This window comes from Lactuca sativa, chromosome 1, assembly GCF_002870075.4.
Source record: "Lactuca sativa cultivar Salinas chromosome 1, Lsat_Salinas_v11, whole genome shotgun sequence".
In the NCBI taxonomy this organism is placed as follows: domain Eukaryota; kingdom Viridiplantae; phylum Streptophyta; class Magnoliopsida; order Asterales; family Asteraceae; genus Lactuca; species Lactuca sativa.
In genome coordinates, this window is record NC_056623.2 from 72,343,355 (window position 1) to 72,365,448 (window position 22,094).

The 22,094-nt window shown below is 31.6% G+C and overlaps 1 protein-coding gene across 1 annotated transcript; it reads right to left on the reverse strand.

Annotated features, from left to right (window-relative positions):
* Positions 1–4,839: 4,839 nt before the first annotated feature.
* On the reverse strand, positions 4,840–9,059 carry LOC111916665 (secoisolariciresinol dehydrogenase). Its single transcript, XM_023912338.3, has 2 exons — positions 8,876–9,059; positions 4,840–5,735 (listed from the first exon to the last, which is right to left on the reverse strand). The coding sequence occupies exons 1-2, from the start codon at positions 8,893–8,895 to the stop codon at positions 4,940–4,942; spliced, it is 816 nt and encodes a 271-aa protein (XP_023768106.1). The 5' UTR covers positions 8,896–9,059; the 3' UTR covers positions 4,840–4,939.
* Positions 9,060–22,094: the final 13,035 nt, after the last annotated feature.

Below are 22,094 nucleotides of genomic sequence, written 5' to 3' on the forward strand. Positions count from 1 at the left end.
GAAATAACTCGAAGCTTGCAACTGATCGAAGAGGTCATCAATCCTTGGCAATGGGTATTTGTTATTTATTGTTTCCTTGTCCAGCTCTCTGTAATCTATGCACACTCTTATGCTCCCATCTTTCTTCTTCACGAATAACACTGGAGCTCCCCAGGGTGATGAACTAGGTCTAATGAAATCGTTGTCCAATAATTCTTCAAGTTGTCTCATAAGCTCCTTCATCTCTGTCGGTGCTAATCGATATGGGGCTTTTGTTATTGGTGTTGTTCCTGGTAACAAGTATATTCTAAACTCCACTTGTTTATTAGGGGGCAATCCAGGAAGATTTTTGGGAAAAGCTTCTGGATATTGACACACCACTGGTATGCTTTGCATATCCTCTTTCTCTGTCTTAGCATCGATCATTAATGCCAAGTATGAGGTGTATCCTTTAGATAAATATTTTCTAGCTTTCATTAGGGAAATGATTCCATATTTTAATTTGTGTTTATCTCTGTATACCATAAACGACTCCTTTCCCGGTGGATTTACCCTTACTATATTTTTTTGCACAATATTTCGGCATCATTGGCGCTAAGCCAATCCATCCCCAGAACAATGTCGAAACCATTTAACTCGATGGGTAACAGATTCCCTTGGAATTTGTTTCCATTCAGGTCGATGACAATGTTCTTAATATAATTGCTAACAGGTATGAAATTGCCACTAGCAAATTCTACAATTAGGGCATCATCTAGCTTTTCTATAGGTAATGCTAGCCTTTCACCAAATTTATGTGATATAAAGGAGTAATTTGCTCCGGAATCAAACAGTAAATTGGCAGGCAATCCATTTACTAGAAAGGCGCCTGAAGCGACATCTGTTGCATCCTTTGCGACTTCCAATGTCATTTGGAAAGCTCTGGCTTTTGGCTTTGGTGGCAGATTGGGCTTCGCTGCCTCTTTCTTCTTCGGCAGTCCCTCAAAATGTTTCCTTCTTCATTGCACCAATAACATACTTTCTTATTGAAGGTGCATTCATTGACATAATGCCCATGCTTTCCATATTTGTAACAAGTGACTTCCTCGCTGCATTTCCAAGCATGTTTCTTCTTACACTTGTCACACCATTTCGCTTTGGCTCCTCCTCCTAATTTCCTCGAACCGTACTTCGAGAACTTGTTGTGCTTGTTGGAACCTGAAGTTCCTTCAAACTTTCTCTTTTCGCCAACTTCAACCTTGTTAGCAGCTCTCCACTTAATCATATCTTCAACAGACTTAGCAGCCCAAATAGCTGCCTCCAAAGTAAGTGTCTGACGTATTGGCACCACATACTCCCATGGAAGTCCCTTTGCGTACATGTCGATTTTCATCTGCTTGTCTGGTACAATACACAAAGCAAACTCCATTTTGTCTGTGAAGTTATTGGTGTATTCCTCGATGGTCATACTTCCCTTCTTTAATGTCAGAAATTGGTTTTCCAACTCAAGTAGATTTTGGGCTGAGCAGTACTTGCGCTTGAAATGCACCAAGAACTCTGCCTAAGTCAGTTGCAGTGGCCCATTAGGGCTTAGGGTCTTCCCCAGAGTGTTCCAGCAGCGAACAACGCAACCTCTAAACTGAAGCACTGCAAATATAGTTTGTAACTTGCCTTGACAACCACATGTCATGAAGGCCAATTCCATTTCTGAGATCCAATCCATTACTCCGACGGGATCTTCTTTTCTAGTGAAAGTTGATGGCTTGCATGTCATAAAATATTTGTACTTACATTCATTTCTCTCTACTCCTTCCTCTTGATTATTCCTCCTATCCACAAGTGGTTCAGTCTGACCAACAAATCTACTGTAATTTTCCTCCTCTGATTGACCGTCATTTACTTCCGGTTGTTCAACAGGTATTGAAGGTTCACTCCTTTTGTTCAAAAAAAAAATTATCTCATTTCCTCCATTTGTTCAGCTATCATGGCTCGCACTCCATTCATTGTGATTGGTTCTGGTGCAGCTTCTGCTATTGACACCTGCTCCATCACTTGGGGTTGAGGTTGCTGATTTCTGTTTGCATTTCTAGTTCCACTTCGTGTTCTTGCCATTATAATCTATACACCAAATAAGGTGAATTTAGATCTTCATCACTTCGAAACATTACATGCTAGATCTAATATTGTAGTCGTACGCTTAGAATCCTGAACACATAAGGTTTCCAGATCCGGTCGGCAACAGACCATAGATCCGAACAAATAATGGCATATATGGCAAACATATAGCATTTAGCACATAAAAGTATTTTAGGCATATTTCCTAAAATATACTAGTGCTCGTGTCTAAATATGGTAGACATGCATCTCACAATCATCACTTAGCATTCTAAGTTTAAGTCTAGAAATCCTACAAATTCCTAGTTCGCTTAAACTAACGCTCTGATACCAACTGTGACATCCCTAAATTTCTCGGCCAGAAAAGACCGATTTAATTTATGCTTTTAAAATAAAATCAGAGTAATCTTTTAAAAGATGTTGCGGAATTTGTCCCCAAAACAAAACATGATAAAAATTTATCAAAACATTTCTTAGAGAAATATTTATTTTCATTATATATCAAAACCTCGGGATGCCATGTTCCAATACAAACCAAAAGCATAAACAGTACATCATAAGCCTTACAACAGTTATTTACAACTACTGGCCTATAATCCAAAAATCCCTCTTCATCATCCAAACTATGCTCTGGGTCCACTACCTTTAATATAAAAAGCTGTGTGGGTCTGGCTTAGGAGCCTGGTAAGCATTTAGGGTTTTCAACCCACAAAAAAATAATAAATTTATTAATTTCATCGACCAACAATAAATTTATTAATTTCATCCACCAACAATAACCTTGATTACCCGTTCCCGTTATCCTCACTCTACGTCCCTAAACACCTATCACAAGGGACCTAGCATAAGGATCATCATCGGGATGGACACTACTACTAAGGGGATTCCTCAGCCATACATGTCCTTAAGGCAACCTTAAGGGGGATGAAGTACACTAATGAACATATAGTTCATCAACACCTACAGGTTGCGAACCTGCTAGCGTTCCACTAGACTATCTAGAAAGGTCCGTGGTCGTCATCTATACTCCGCTAGATGACAACAACAACAACAACAACAACAACAACATTGAGGCCTTTCAGCATTTTAACATACACACCAACTATTTTATCTACCCATGTTATACCCAACATATTTGTAGATAAAAATACATATACAGTTTAAATCATTTTAAAACCTATATAAAACATTCATTCAACACCTGTCTCAAATAAATAAACAATAAATATACACATAGCACATATTTTGTAGAAAATACTTCATGTCTATGTATAAGATGAAAGTAACTACACACTCACATGACTTAACGATAACCGGGCAACACTTCGTTCTTAAAACGATCGTTTCCAATAAAACCGGGAGCTTTAATGAGAACTAGGCCTTGCGAGTGTTAAGCTTCAAACCGAAAAGATAAATTTCTCGGGGCTTTCAAGCACTTCGGGACAGTCTTTGGGTGTTAGGTAAGATCTCGGGGCTTCTGGGGATGTAAAATAACTTGAAAGAAGGTGTAAGGTGTAAAAGTGTGAAATTTCAAAGCAAATTTGGAGGGTTCGCACCTCCCTTTATATAGGGCGAGGCTTCGGCCGAAGGGGGAAGGGAGAAGACACGTTTCGGCAGCGAGTGGGAGGAGGTGGCAGAAGCGAGGGCGAGGTGCCAATAGCGAGGCGAGGGCACGCGACTCGGTTCGCAGGTGGTCATGAGTCCGAGCTCGGATGCGCCACCGGTGCGACATGTGGAAACTTCGGACTGGACCTCGCTTCAGTCGAATTAGCAGGCAGACACGGGGCGGGCTCGCATGCGAGGCGACGTGGCTGATTCCGAGCCATGCATGCGAAATTTCTCGGATTTTGTGCCCCGAACTTCAAAAATTAATAACTTTCGCATACGAGTTCCGTTTTCGACGTTCGTTATATATACACGTAGGTGAGATTATACTCTACAACTTTTGTTTAGACTCCATTGGCGAATTTTGATTTTATTTTTAATATTATTATTCTTAACAGACCGGGACAGGAAAATCCGTTAAAAATTCATAACTTCTTCATCCAACGTCCGTTTTCGTCTGTCTTTTTACCGTTGTACTACTATTGAAGAGACCTTCGAATATCATTTAGGTCGTGTCGGGTAAAAATCACTCGATCTAAAATTCGAGTTTTTAGCTGTCTATTGCTAATCTGAAACTTAGAAAAATCATAACTTTCTCATACGAAGTCAAATTTGAGAATTCTTTTTATAAAAATTCTCGGTTTAATGAATACGAAGACTTTCATTTAGATCATTAATGATAAAGAACACTTTATCGTAAATTTACTTTTTACGTCACACAACGTCATGCCGGTTCTGCCGCGAAACTTCAAAAAGTCATAACTTCTTCATTATAAATCGGATTTCGGTATTCTATATATCTTTGGAATCCTTATTTCAACCACTACAACTTTTTTCATAGATATCGGCTTTATCTAACATTGACTTTCGACGCTTATTTTTATCCTTAACTCATTAATTATAATAATTAAGCATAAAACACATAATAATCAAATAATACATCTTTATTATTTTAAAACAAATTACAAAGGTTGGCCTAGACTATTACATCATCATTAGTGTCTAGCCTAGAAGCACGGGCGTTACAATTATGCCATTCGAAATTTCATGAAGCCAAATCATTTTGTGTTGATTAGAGGGATAAGTGTAAAAATAAATGTACTCAAAATAAAATAACTTTTAGAATTTAATTAGGCAAATAATAAACTTAGAACAAAATGGTCATAGGCTACAAACTTTGTTAATTATAAATAATGAACCATACAACCATATACGTTTGTCTTATTAAAAATATTAAAAAAAAAACACCAAACTTCTTAACTTAAGCAGCCTCCTCAGGATACTTAAACATGTTGAAGGAGTTATTACAGTAGCTCAATCCACCATCGACAAGCATATTTTGTGCAGTTACATACTTAGCCTCATCACTAGCCAAATAAAGGGCAGCATATGCAACATCATCTGGTTTATGTGTCACACCCTTAAGGTTCGCGACTCCATTCATCATATTCTCAAAAACCTCCCTTTCAAGCCCAATGAAATCTGCGGTCAATGGTGTAGCAATTCCAAAAGGCGAAACACAATTAACACGGATGCCAAATGGTGCAAGCTCAACAGCTAGATTCCTAGTTAGACCAACTAACGCGTGTTTTGAACACGTGTAAGCATGAGTAGCCATACCACCAAGATGTGAAGTAATGCTAGATGTTGTTATAATCGATCCTGATTTCTGTGGAACCATAACCCTAGCCGCATGTTTCATGCACAAAAAGGTTCCTATGACATTGACATTGAGTACACGCTCGATGTCCCTTTTCTCATTGTCTATAATGCGTGGCTTTAAAGCATCTGCTACTCCTGCGTTGTTGAACATGATGTCAAGTTTTCCATAAGTGGCGACTGCAGTGTCGATGGTGTTTTTGACTTCTTCTTCGTTGGTGATGTCGCAGTGGATGTACATTGAGTTTGATGAGCCTATTGCCTCAGAGACCGCTTGACCGAGTTGGTCTTGGACATCTGCGATGATAACTTTTGCTCCATGTGCAGCAAAAAGCTTTGCACAACACTCACCAATGCCACTCGCTGCTCCTGTTATCAATGCTACCTTTCCTGCTAGTCTACATCAATTGTATAATAATTTCATATTCACAATATTCTTGATTGCTAATTTACATAAAAATAAAACAAATCTATGGCTGATTAAATTCAAGTAATTCGAGTATACGACTTACTTTTTTATCGGATATTAGATAAATTGTGACAAGTCCTAGGCTGTGTTTGGCGCGCCACAGCTAGCTGATAGGCTTGCTTATTTTTCGAGTTTTTTCAAATTGTCATGTTTGACAAGTAAAAAAGTAGTTGATAAGCTAACTTTTTAAAAAGCTACTTTCAGTAGCGTTTTAGAAGCTTTTTAAAAATTTCCTAAATATACACTTAATTAATTACAGGAAACGTATTTTCTAAATGTCCTTTTACGTCATTTTATATATTTCAACTAGCTTATGAGCTAAATTTTACCAAACGTTATTTTTTGTCAGCTAGCTTATAAGCTAGCAACTAGTTTTTCAGTTATCAACTAGCTTTTTAGTTTTCAGCTAGCTTTTCACTTAGTCTAACCCTAATGTAATTCACTCGCTTATCAATTTGTGCAATGCATGTTATTTTTTAGTGATAATAGGAAAATTACTTATATGGCAAAATATTTATATTTTTTTTACTCGTAATAATAATATGTAACCATAAACTTGTAAGGTGTGCTTTATTTAGTATTAACAACAATGTTCTTATATATATTTTCATATGATAGCGACATCCTCACTTTTTTTATTGACAATAATCACTTAATAAAGTTTTTTTGTCCGCTAATAAAAAGGTAATCTAACAAATACATACTTTTTTTACTGATAACATAAGTGTAAATGTCAAAAAATTTCCATTAATAATTCTCATTTCCTCTTTATGTTACTTGATTTATAAGTGTACTTAAAAGCCAATATACCTTTTTATTTTTTGTTTGTTTATTTATTTACTAGGTGTGAGACCCATGTATTACATGAGTTTATTTAAAAAAAATATGAAATTTTAACAATTTGAAAAGTTTGAATTTGTAAGAAAAGTGAGAAAATTTTTGAATTATTAAAATTAATGAGGCTTTAATGTATTGAATACATTACATATATACATCATTTTTAATAAATACTTTACATATATATTACCTTACATATTAAATGTGAAATTTTAATTTAATAAAATGAAAAAATACAATAAAATGACAAGTGGAAAATAGAAAATTTAAAAATTCTACAAAATGACATGTGTCCAAATGAATGAGAAGAGGACATGTGGCAAAAAGCATTCATTTATTAGAGTAGATTTATTTATGTTTCATCACCCTTATGTGACAACTTGTTATTATCGAGTTTATAGGTGTTAGCTATGATGAAACAAGACAAAACGGCAAATTTTGTCCTTATGTGGTTTCCAAAAATCTTTGGATGAGGTCCAAAAAGTTTTCAGCTTACACAGAATATCGGAAATCATGGTTTTTCTAGGTTTTTAGTCCTAGAATTAAGAAATTTTTATAGTTTTGGTCCATTGAGCACTTGAATTGACTTTTTTGCCTTTTAAATTTATTTATTTTTGTATTTTTTATAATTTTATTTTATAAACATTAATGCAGAAAAAAGGAATTCTCTCTCTCTCTCTCTCTCTCTCTACCCACCCCACCAGAGCCCTCTGCCTTCTCTCTCTTCCTCCTCTCCCCCCTCTAAGTCCTCCTTTCTCTCTCTCGTTTCTGCCCTGCTCACTGGAAAACACGGCAACAACCGGAGTTGCTGCCTCCTGCAACACCACCTTACACCGTCACCACCCTACCACAATTCCACCTCTATCCCATCCTGTTTTGCTGACCAAGCCTCAACTCAAACACTTGCATCTTCCTTTTTAAACAAGTCAAGAAAACAAGAGAAAAACAACACAACAACAACTGGAGTTGCTGCTGCCTACCACGACACCGCCACAAAAAATAGAGAGGAGATTGGAAGCAAATTCAAGTCCCATCAAGAAACAACTTCAATTCTCCGAGATTGAGAATCACATCGGAGCTTGTGCAAGTGTCGATGTTGTCTCTTACCTCCTTTAACTTCAAATTCATCATATCTTCACTCAAATTCCCAACAAGAAACTCACGGATCTCCTTCTCGATGTTGATTACGTTTAATCCTTGTAATTTGGTTGGCAAGAAATCTGTTTTACCCATCTTTAAAGAATCTGTGAATCCAGCGAGGACATGGTCAACGGAAACCCCGATTAGGAGTGAATTTCTTGAGGTTTTCTTGGCTAAGAATTGCCTGATTCTTTTGAAATTTTCTTTTCCTTGATCAACAACAAATAGGAAATTAAACCAGGCCCGAATAGTATTCGAATCAGGTAGGTTACAAAAGGAACAGAGGCGGAAACCTCATCATGGATTTCTGAAACCCAGACACTGTTGTTGGATGTAAGATTGCGATTTCAAACAACAATGGTTGCAGAGAAATCCCAAAACATTGTGATTCAAGCGAATGGTTGGATTGAGGAAGACGAAGAGGACATTGGGAGTGAATTTGGAGATTTAGGAAGTCTAAAAGAGTGGGATAAAGGATGAATGAGTTCATCTGGTCATGAGAGAGAGAGAGAGAGAGAGAGAGAGAGAGAGAGAGAGAGAGAGAGAGAGAGAGAGAGAGAGGGTCATCTTCTTTGTTTTTTATTTTTATTTCATAAAGTATTAATATAAATAAGAAAAAAATACAAAACTGAAATTAAAAGGGTAAATAGGTAATTTCAACTTTTTTGGACCAAAAACCTAGAAAAACTTTGATTTCGGACCTTATGTGCAAACCAGAAATTTTTTGGACCCCATCCAAAGATTTTTGCAAACTATAAGGATCAAATTTGTAGTTTTGTCACGAAACAACTATACCAACATAAATGAACAAATCTTATCATATTTAATATAGGACCGATGCTACATAAGATATTGAATACCATATATCATATTCTAATGATGTAATAAAACATAGGGAAAAAAAACTTTTCAGGCTTATTCAGTAGAATTAAAAATTTGTGATATAAACGATAAAGTCAGAGTACCCAATGTAACTTTTGTAAATTAACCCATAAAAATATATGGTAACAGGGTATTTTTTGTAGTTTACCTAAAAAATAACATATATGAATAAAATCAAGTATTTGAATAAACAGTCACTAATAAACTAACCTTTTTGCAGGAATCGACATTTGTTACAGACGACAAAGATATAGCTTCAGAGGAAGATGATGAAGCTCAAGATATTTATTCTATTGCGAAGAGGAGACTGAGTGATCTGCTTTATTTGGCCTTCAGTGGCTCAAGCTCAAGTGTTATTATATAGTGGAGATTGATTGGCATGCCTGTTTTGACCTTATTGTTGGCACCAGGCACCAGGCTCCAGGTGTGATTGTTTTATTTCATTTTTTAAGATTTTAAAAAAATGGTTAAAAATCATAAGAACCGCTTATTACAATTAAAAAAAATACAAAAATATAAAAATACGTATATAATAACAAAACCAACTTTGTTTTCCTGACAATATTCCCAAAGATTTTCCAAACTCAAGAACAATCATTAAAAAAACGTCTGGTTACTAAATAATGTTTTGGAAAATAGATTTCTAAAACTATTTAGAGAAAGCATATACTCCAATTAAATAATTGATTTTTTTTTCTTTTGTCAATAACAGGCTGCGGTCTAAAGATGCAGAAAAGGAATGAGAAAACTGTGACAAACTTTTAAAGGATTATAAAATGCATAGATCCCACTGAAAGATGCAAACTGTAGCATGGGTTTGGTAGCCTGGGAAACCAAGAAAAGTATAACAAAAAGAATTAAATAACATATATAAGATTTAATTTTTTGATATTCCGGGAAAATTATATATATATATATATATATATATATATATATATATATATATATATATATATATATATATATATATATATATATATATATATATAGGGTTAGGTTATTTTGTTTTCATTATCTATTGTGTGCATGTATGACTGATTCTGGACCAATCATTTTATTTATTTTAAGAAAGTAATTAATGCATATTAAATGTTGAAGATATAATAGGTATTAATTACATCTTCTGCATTTAATAAGCATTAATTACTTTCTTAAAATAACTAAAATGATTGGTTCAGAATCAATCATACAGGCACACAATAGATAGTGAAAACATTTGAACCTAACTCTATTATATATATATATATATATATATATATATATATATATATATATATATATATATATATATATATATATAGTTGAGTTCATGTGAGACAATGATATTTTGTGAGACGTGGGGACAAAATCTGAACCACTATTCTATAATAATCTATGGGTAGAATTAACTCAAATTAAAACAATAGAGGCGGTGGCAATTTTGCAATTTGATCAAACTTCAGGATTAGAGGAAGGACACCGAGGGGTAGTTTTGACAATATACCTTCTATCCGTCAAAATAATTTACCGTCATTCAATATATCTTTATGTTACATCTTGCTTCCTCCAAAAAACCCTCTTCGCAGAAGAACTCAAATTTAATCTCGATTCAGATTTGTGCATTCAAAACCCTAGAAACTGATTCATAAATCTTTCATCTCTTTCTAAATTCAACAATTTGTTTTTGATTTTAATATGGTTTGCACTTCACCATGATAAACACATTGAAACGATCAAGGAAATGCCTCATTCTACAGAAGCATATTATGATTATACACTACTTAACTTCGCAAAACAGGTATTAATTCAAACCTTTAGAGTTCAGATTGTGTAATTAACCTGCTGAATAATTCTTGTTCTACATATTCTAATTTGGAAAACCCTAGTCGGTCAAATCAAAACCCTAGATCGTATCTACCTTTTTAGCCATTCTCCAAATCAACTCAATGTTTCTTAAAAAGAGTTAATTTCGCTAAGTTTATGTCTTCTCGTTCACTGTTTTAATCTATTTTGAGGATTAAATCATATATATGTTATTTTTATTCACCGATCAAATGAGTTATGTTTTTTATGTGGGAATCTATCTTTCGTTTGATTATTTCATGTTAAAATAGAATACATAGGCTTCTATCATCGAAAATGGCTACATCAACACATGATTCAAAATCTACACCATAAGATCATCTTGAGGACATTATTACCAAACCATGTCAAGATATTACCGGTATTTCAGCTATAACTTCATATCAAATTTATGTTTTTGTTAAAACCTAATTGTCTTGTGTTTTGGGGACTTGAACTTTCTTGCTTTTCTAAAACCAAATCTGTTATTTTGTTTGATTAATTACATGATTTGGCAAAACATTTAGTAAAATAGTTTTTGATAACTTGATATTCTAGGTATTCTGATTTTATAAGTCAAATGTTAATTTCTAATTTAGTTTCAGATGTTACTTTGTTGGAATAATTATATGATATTGTAAAAAAGAATTTAGTAAAATAGTGTTTAATGTCTTGATATTCTAGGTATTCTAATTTGATAAATCAGATGTTACTTCCTAATTTGATTTAAGATGTTATTTTATTAATTAATCATAATTTTACTTCCTAATTTGATAAGTCAAAGCTAATTCATATACTAAAATTAATTTATGATATGGAATGAGGACCGTTAATTGAATTTATAAAATGAGATGCAATGGAATGAGGACTGTTGATTGAATTTATAAAATGATGCAACTATATTATACTTATTCTAATTTGATAAGTCATAACTTACTTCCTAAATTGATTTTAGATGTTATTTTGCTTTAGTAATTGGATTATCTAGTAAAAATTTAGTGAAATATTGTTTGATAACTTGATATTGTGAGTATTCTGATTTGATAAGTCATATGGTACTTCTTAATTTGTTTAAGATGTTACTTTATTTGATTAGTTAGATGATCCAGTAAAAATACAAGTAAAATAGTATTTGATAACTTAATATTCTTGGTATTCTGATTTGTTAAGTTAGGTGTTACTTTATAAATTTGATTTCAGATGTTATTTTATTGATTAACCAGATGTTACTGCTTACTTTGATAAGTCGAAACTATAATATTTTTTGAGAATTTGTTATTCTATCTTGACATAATCGAATTCATCTCTTTATGTTTTAGTTTAATAATATCTGATTCAGATTTGGATTCTTGATAATGTAGATTCTAAATCATCTTTTGTAATAGGCTTCAGGAAGTTGTTATTCTATATATTCAAATTTATGAATTATTTTTCTGAAATTTATATTATAGTTATGGTTAGTGTTTGATCCAAATTCACTATAGTTGGGGCTAGAAATGAACTTCTTTATTGTAGTTTTGGTTAAATATTTTTATAATTGTTTACTATAGCTAGGATTAGTGTTTGATACACATCGAAAGCTAATGAAATTATTGGTTTAGGTTAGCGGTGTCTATTAACATAAATGTTTGATTAGGTGATTAGGTTATCTGATCTTTTGTATATTATATAATATTAAATCTCTTCTTTAAATTATACTAGATATTACAATCAAAATTAAAGGAATATAAACTTTATTTGGGGAAAGTACCATGTGGACAGTTATGTTTTTTATTTATTTTATCTCATAGATTCTACTTTGTGTATTGTTAATAATGTCTGAATCATATTAGATTTGTGTAAAATTAAATGTGAAAATAAAATAAAATTCTCTAATTGTAAATTATTTATTAAACAATTTTCATATTGTTAATTATTGTCGAAATGTTAGAATATTCTGGTATAATAAATTGTTTGTTTATATCCTAGTTTTATTGTATTAATAAAAGTATGGTTTATGTTTTGATACAGTTGAAATGAAGAAACTACTAAATCAAGGAAAAAAAGAGTTTTTTATCCTAAAAGAAAGAATGTTGAACAATTTCTATCATCCGAAATATATAAAGGCAAAAAAAAGTCATACTTCATGATACCTCGTCTCATAGCTCGTCATATGATCAAGACGCGTCAACAGAATATGAACAAATACATATGACATTATAGTTGTAATTTTAGAAATATATGATGTATAATGTCGATATTCCGTTATGTATTTACAAGAATAATACTTGAAATGTTTTGTTTTTGTGTCATGTAATGTCAATAACATCTTTCTCATATTACATGAGTTTATATTTAAAGTTTATATGTATAACATTCTATTGAAACTAAGTTTTTTATACTCTTATAGAATAATGTTCTAGGATATTCTAAGTTATATGTACAAATATTCTAATAGAATAATGTTCTATGTTTTCAATTGAATAAGTTGATTTACTACATGTAAATAATGTGTATATATAGAATATTCTAATATAATAATATTGTAAATGACCTCTTTTCAAAAGTTTTATATAGAATATTATGATAGAATAATCTTATTGGATATTTTAAGTTATATGTAGAATATTCTAATAAAATATTTCTAAATTAAATTAGACTTTTTATACTCTTATAGAATAATGTTCTAGGATATTCCAAGTTATATGTAGAAAGTTCTAATAGAATAATGTTTTAAGTTTTCTATTGAATAAGTTTATTTACTACATGTAAATAATGTGTTTATATAAAATATTCTAATATAATAATATTATATATGACCTCTTTTCAAAAGTTATATGTAGAATATTACGATAGAATATTGTTCTCGGATATTTTAAGTTATACATAGAATATTAGGGTCATCTTATTTGAATCTAACGCATGATGTATCATGTTGATAATCTAATTGACTAGTTTTATAGGTTTCTTGTTAAGTAATTTCATTTATTAAATAAAAATAATATGTATATGTAAAATATTCAAATAGAATAATGTTATATGTTTTCTGTATTCTAATAGAATTAGGTTTTTAATTAAACAAGTTAATTTATTACATGAAAATAATATGTAGTATATTTAGAACATTCTATTAGAATAATGTTATATGTTGTTAGTTTTCAGAAGTTTATACGTAATGAGCTTTTTAAAATATAACACTACTTGATTATATCAACAACAAATATCAATGTAGAATATAACACATAACAATAATCAAATCTAGAATATTAGTCATAGTAAGAAAACACATTCAATTACATCATCATTTATAAATGTATATTAGAATATTACACTTATAAATTATTTAAAAAAGAATTATACACTTCAATAAGGTATCAGTACTATCAATATAGAACATATAATAATAAACTATATCATTAAATATGTACACTATATCATGTATCATATTCGAAACGAAACATGGAACTAATTAAGTAGTTCAACAACCAAAAATCAAAGTAGACTATTACATTATATATCTGTACATGTAGAATATCCATAATCCAAACTAAATAATCACTAGTTGAAATGAGTTCATTGCTTGAGTGTGATTTTTCAGCACCATCATTAATTTGACCTACAAAAAAGTATTCCATTAATATTTGTTATTGTATAAATATTTACAAAATTGTATTCTAAACTTAATTTTCTGAATAAGTAAGGACGTATGAGTAATGTTTTTCAATTATTCTAATCAGAATAATATACTATGTACTATGTAATGTAATAAAAAATTATGACGAAATGGGACCAAGTACCACTTCTGCTTCATGCTAAACTGGTCCGAATTCATCATTTACTTCACATGCTACTTACAAGGAGGATAGTAAATAATATAAACCATTCACTCAAATAATCAAAATAATAAAAACAATGAGGAAACATGTTTCAAGCTTCAAGCATCAACATGGTCTGAGATTTTCTTACAATTATTACACCAATCTTTCATATATGCACCATTTAGTGTACATGTCTAAATATGATGGAAAAAGAATAACATTTATATCAACAAGAATATGATTTAATCATTTAGAGGAAAACTAAAGGAATTTTTTTTTGATAAGTATCCATTTCCATTTCAACGTTAGTGAAGGTGCATGATCACTTAACTTGATGTAACGATGTTGTTCTATTGTGCTTATCTTCAAACTATATATGTAAAGTTCACACTTCAGTGCCATAATATTGCTATTAGATAGCAGTTAATTAGGAGCATGTCTAGAGTTTAAATGCATTAGAACTTAAGTTATGATTATTCTCTTAGGCATTTCATCAAACAGTTGGCGTATCAAATAATTAGTCCAATTCTTCTGTCCTCAAATAGATGGTACATCAATTGCTACTAATGATGATTTGTTGAAATTGTTCTATAATGGATAAATTGTTTCTTCTTGATGATGAATTAAAGAAAATCGATCCTTACTTATCCTTCTGTGCTTTGCAATTTGCGATTGAACAAAATTGATTAAGAAAATCATGAAGATATTAACCCATTTTTGCAATTACAATTGAACGAATCCAACTCAAACAATCATCAGATGAAGAAGAAAAAAAGATGAACTAGCAAATCACTAAAATCGTGAATTTAATAGTTGAGATTTTGATAAGAGAGGATAATTGGTAAATCAATGAATGTCAATCTCAAAATCACGTTGATCTGGTAGAAATACATACTTATTCAAGGCGATGAAGATCTTGATTTCCTAAATATGATGATTTTGATATGAAGGATAATTGATCGATCAATGAATATCTATCCTATAGCAACGATGATCTGGCATGAGACTTGAAGATCGAAGGAGATAAAGATCCTGATTATGTGAATATGAAGCTAATTTTTGTAACATGTATGTTAATGATCTGTTTAACCTAACAATGACTAATCTGCCCTTAATTAACAAATCAGGTACATTAATAAGTCTTAATCACGTTTTTTGATGAGCCATAGGATCAATTTTGATCAAAGGCTAAGATGTTGTCCCCATGTCTCACAAAAAACTATTGGTCTCAAATGAGCCTCTACCTATATATATATAAAGAGAGAGAGAGAGAGAGAGAGAGAGAGAGAGTTAAGTTCATATATAAACCTTAATTATTGTATGAATGTATGACTAATTCTGGACCAATCATTTGATATAGATAATTTTGGAATTTGGCTAATTAAATTAATTATTCTATAATATTAAATCCCTATAATTTTGGTAACTAGTTACAATTTGAAGCCTATAATTATAGAGTCCTAGTAACTACACTAAGAACCCTAGAATTCGACCAAATCACACCAGGTGTGTATTTCCTACATGCTTATGCTATATCCTTATTAGCGTCCTTTCTTTTCCTGTTTTTTATTCGATTCAGCTAAACTTCAAAATAATCGAAACATAACCTTATGTATGAAATTAAAGCTCCATTTTTCCTTTTTTAAATCGTTGATCAAGGGTTTTTCCTCCCATCCCTTTGTGAATCGGGCACTTGATAATCGTAGCTAAGAAACCCTTTGCCGCTTCATTCTTCTCCGTCACGATGGTTGGTAACAGATGCAAGCACTGGTTCAACTCCTTCTTCTTCTTTTTCTCTGCGCAGGTTCGAAATCAAGAAAAAATTGACGATAACCACTCATCCTCTTATGTCTAAATCACAACCACCCTTCTCTTAAAATCGATGATAACTCATTCTCTCTATTGAATTGAAATTACAGGTCGCTTCTCGAAATTATGATTTTTGGTGGTCGATTCAAATCAGGATGACTGTAAGTGTTGGGGTGTGTTTATTGTTCTCATAAAGGGTAGTCATTGGCTTGGTTACATAGGATGCAATTTCATACTTTTCAGTTTGAGTGTATTCTTTCTTGTGTGGTCTTAACAGGTGGGTTTTCTTTTGGTGTGTATCTTTATTGTAACCAGATTCTTTGAGATATATTTACTTTCAATTCATCTACAAGTAGTTATTGTTAGTTATAAATAAGTGTGCTTAGGGTAAAAAGGAGCAGGATCATCCCTTTGTAGGTTCAATTTAGAATATTTTGGTTTGTTTTGGTATAATCTAGGGTTCCGGAGGACCAAAGTATTATTTCCCGACTCCAATGGAAGATCTAGCATATAATGTTGTCACAAAGTCCAATTGAAGTTCGAGCATCTAACTTAATCTATTATGTTGCTACTGAACTCTGAATGTTGTCACAAATTCCAATTGAAGTTCGAGCATCTAACTTAATCTATTCTGTTGCTACTGAACTCTCTCTTAATGCATTCGAATTTTGAAGACCATGATATAAGCAAGTACTAAAAGTTAAGGTTCATGATATAGTCTTTGCTGCCAAGATTTTGGCTGCCACAATGCTCTATAAGTATATCACATGTTTAGTTCCAGCTCAAGTTGTGATGTTGCTGCTTGGAATAATAATCAAACCTAATTTTCGCCTAAAGTCTTGTTGTTGATCAACTGTGTTTATAGGTGGTGTTGTTGTTATTCTTCTTGTCCCTGTCATTTTGGTAATGTTTTGTTTAGAAATCAAACCTATTTATCATAAATTTCTTTCCTTTGTTGTGCACATTGTATTTGGGATTTATTTAATTTTTAATTTCTTGTTATGGAAAAAAGGCTTTTACCATAAAGAAGGAAAAGACTATTCAGAGAGGAGAACATAAATGTAATCAATTGGGGAAGAAAAGACACATTTTATATTTTCCAAAATCTTTAAGAATGGTTTTTGCTGTAAAAGAAGTTAAAATATTCCTCAAGAATATCTATAATATTATTCTTTTAGCATGGATCATAATGTATTGATTTCTTAGTTTAAATTTGTTGTTTTTACCAATCAATGCATTATTCTTCTAGAATGCATAGAATGTGTTAGACTTTCAAAATAAAAACATGCATATCTAGGACTAACTATGTATTGTTTTTCTCATAAAAATTGTAGTTCAGAAACATTTATTAATCAATATATTTTTAAAGAATTGACCTTGATTCTTTAAGAATGAACTGTAATTCTTCAAGAATGGTTTACGATAATGTCATTCTTAACATTCTCGTCAACAGGCATGAAACTTTAACTAAAAAAGTCGATTCAAAATTACAAATGCTTATTAACTAGAAAGTCAATTCTTAATCATTTTCAAAACCGATATCTAATATTCTTTCAGAATATTTCTAATAACCGGTGAATTTCAACTTTTTAGGAACTGAACTCGTTTAATTTTCAGAAATGTTTTTTTGGGTATTTAAATGTTTGATTTTTTATTAAATGATTTGACTTATTTACGTAAAATTTAGTTAATTTAATTTCCCTCTCTTAATAATATGATATATTTACCATTATAATTAATAAAGTGCAGTTATATAGTAAATGCAAGTCCATGTTATAACATGTAATTTACGATCATATTCTTTCATTTTTTTCAAATCCAATGGCTAGAATTTGGTCATACGTTCACACAATACTTATGATTCACATTTGAACTTGACCCTATATATATATATATATATATATATATATATATATATATATATATATATAAAGTAATTTCAAATAAAAATAGTAAATAGTGTCAGAACGTAAAAACATTATGTTATTATTCTGTAATAAATGTTGTATATATGAATCGTTGAAATTATTTTAATATGAATATTAACGTTCGGTTATTCATATATTCATTACAATGTTATTATTCTATATAAATTTATGTATGTGTATTTTTATAGTAAATTCTAATTTTAGTTTTAACCTGTGACTATTCATTTATTCATTGTTGAATAATGACATAAAGTTGTTGATACAAAATTCATTGCAGAATAATAATATAAAAATAGTGTTTTTACGTTTCTCACACTATTTATAGTTTTTATTTGAACTATCTCATATATATATATATATATATATATATATATATATATATATATATATATATATATATATATATATATATATATATATATATATATATCAGTGCTGTAAATATCGGCCTAGGCGGTCTACAACCGATTACGATTAGGGGTGCTTGGCGGAAATTGGTCAATATCGGTCAAACTCGGGCTAGGCGGTCCTCAGCGGTCCTTGGCGGCCCTCGACGGTCCTTGGCGGGAAGATTTTAAAAAATTCAAATTTTCAAATTTTCAAATATTACACCAAATTTTTCATAACTTCAAAATTTTAAACTTTTAAATACTCAAATTTTCAAATATTATACCAAATATTTCAAAATTTAAAAATTTTAAATTTTCAAATACTATTTTTTCTTAGGATATATTAAGTTTTAAAATAGTTTTATTAGTAATTTATGGTCCCCGATTAATCCTCAGATTAATCCCCGCCAAACCGATTGACCGTTTGACCTCAGTCGACCACCGGGCGGTTTTTACAACCTTGATATATATATATATATATATATATATATATACACACACACACACACACACACACACACTACACTAGTATAGATATCATGCTGACACGGCTTTGTAGATAGATCTTTACACTGGCACTATGTCTCGGTGAGACACTGACACTGATACGATTCAGCGTGACAATGTTTTACATCGTCAAATTCTATGGTTGACCTTACAATCTCCCTAAATCTGATGATGTCAAAACCTGAAATCTCTAAAGGATGATAGAAATCATCAACATCTTCAACTTTTGGCTATTCATTCTATTCTCCCCCTTTAGACGTGCGTTCATCAATCAATATTTACTTCAGTCTTTGTAGACACAGAGATCAATTAGAGAGAAACAAAAATCTATGTTTTTCTTTCTTTTCTCCCCCTTTTTGACGTCATCATCATTTTACTGCAAAAATCTCCCCCTTAGCAGTAGCCGAATATAATAGAGCTTGCGGATTTATCTTGTCAGTTTGACAACTCTATATGTGTTGAGTTAGATGAGATGAATGAGTATAGTCAATCATAAGTACAACTGCATGGTGGGAAGAGGTTTGGTGTATCACACTATTATGTTGTAATAGTAGATCACTTACACAGTGTTGCGAAGTCTCATCAGCGTATAGTTTTATACGTTGAATCATTAACCACTTTTATTTGAAGAAAAACTTGGGAGACAATGGTATGATGTGTGTATTACATTATGCTACGGAATGTACCCATCGGCATAGAGTTTCATATTTTTATCAGTGTATCGCTTATACAATGAATAATAAAATTCTTTGTTAAAAGCTTTGTAGGGCAAGAGTGGGTAGGTGCATATAATATACCACGGTACGTGATATAACCATCGACATAGATTTTTCAAGTTCTCATCATCATCTAGTATTTTACGCTAAATCATAAAACTTTTAAGAAACAAATAGGGCAAGAAAGGGTTGGTGTGTGTGATAAACTATGGTACATAGCTTAACCATCATCAAAAAAATTCAAACTTTTATCAGTATGATATTGTACATTGAATCATTAATTTTTATGATAGAAGACTTGTCACTAAGAGAAAAGAATGACTCGGTCACATTGAAGTTCAATCAGTGTGAATCATAGACAGTTTCTAATTCATCAACATGGAGTGGTTTAACTCCTACCAACATAGAGTTATTTTTACAACTTTAGTCTAGAAACATTGATGCACCATCAATTCCTTTGATATGGTACAAGACAAAATTGGAAACAAAATAAATAAGGACTAAAAGAAACATTCAAATGAAATGAAAAAAAAGAAACATGCAACTTTGTTAGGAAGAAACATAAAGACACGATATGGTGTATCTTTTGAATTGAATGCTCATAAAGTATTTCCTCTCTTAAAGATTTCTGCCACACAAACTTCTGTCTATAAAAGAGAGATGAAATTGCACATATTTTACACTTCTAAACACATCAAAATATAAAGGTTTCAGCACCAAGACATAGAGAAATGGATGTTCTTATCCTTTGAAGATGAGATTATTCTGATGGATTCCAAGCTTCATAGTCACCACCATGAGAAAAGATTTGATGAAACACAATCTTTATAACCAACGAGTTATAAGGTTCTAATATTTGTAACCTTTGAGTTATGAAAGTCAACGGGAAAAGACTCGAAGTGTTAAAAGATTTGAAGCCAAGAGATGATAGACAAGAATCATTTTATTAATAATGAATGCTTGCATCCATGATGGATGATGATGGAGATGAGAGAATCGTACAAAAGAATAAGACATGCTAAACTCTTTGCCTTTACATCCCTCTGTTGCATTAGATGAAGGGTCTTGTTATGGCACCAAGAGCAAAAGATATCATTTTTCTAGACACATAAATTCCTCATGTTGTGTATATAGTGATATACACTGTGCTAGATGTGGTGAGGATCACCTTCAAATTGAAAGATGTAGCCACTGAGGAAAGAATGCAGAGTCATTGAGGTTGGTCATACAACCAGGCCAAATGATTAGATCTGCTGATGAAAATGTTAGATAAGCAACTTTGAATTGAGTAGACGATTCATCCTGAGACTTGTGCTTAAGAGACATGAGAGATTGGGATAAACATATATGTAAACTCCTTTGGTAAAGAACATGTATTATTTCATATCTAGGTATAATAAAAGACTTATTTTTGTAGTTTTCTAATTTTCTAAAAGCAAAAAATAAATAAATAAATGAAAATAAAAGACTTATTTTTGTAGTTTTTGTAATTTTCTAAAAGCAAAGAGATGAGTACTAGAAATACAATAAAGCAAACGAAATATTAAAGTTAATGTTCATGACATTATTTTAATAAGTTCAAAAACATCGGGACATGGAAAGCATGCCCAGTTCACCAATGAGAAAAGTAATCTTTTTTCGTCCAATGGCTTGGTAAAAACTTCAGCGAGTTGATCATCAATGGGTATATACATCAACTCAAGCGTCCCTTTTTGAACATTATCACTGGTGAAATGATGTCAAATCTTTATATGCTTTGTTTTGGAGTGTTGGACCGAATTTCGGGTGATGAGAATGACACTAGTGTTGTCAAAGCAAATAGGAGTCTTGAGAAACTTAAATCCATAATCAAAAAGCTAATTCTGAATCCAAAGAATTTGAACACAACATCTTCCGACGACAACATATTCAACTTTAGCAGTTGAACAAGCAATAGAAGATTCTTTCTTGCTAGATCATCTTATCAACCTGTTTCCCAAAACGTGACATCCACCAGAAGCACTCTTTTGATCTAAGGAACAACCTACATAATCAGATTCAATGAAACCAACCAATTCAAGATTTGGAGAATGCTTTAGGTATCTAAAGCATAGTCACATAGTTCGCGGTACGCTCCAGTACGGGTACGGGTATGGTTACGGGTACGGGGTACGCAATTCGCTAGGTTCTTGAAATACGGTATGAAGGGGGTAGGCTCATTTCGTTACGCTCGGGAACGCTCCAGTATGATGTACCATATATTGTAATACGATGTACCGGTTAACAACGAAGCATATTAGTAATAAAATTAAAAGTTTAAAAATTATAGAATATTACTTCAATTTTAGAGTACAGATTACATTAAAAGTCCAAAATATGGAATCAAACAAACATTAAAAGTCCAAAACATGGAATCAAACAAACATTAAAAATCGAAAACATATTACTTCAAAATAGATTAGCAAACATCAAAAGTTCAAAAC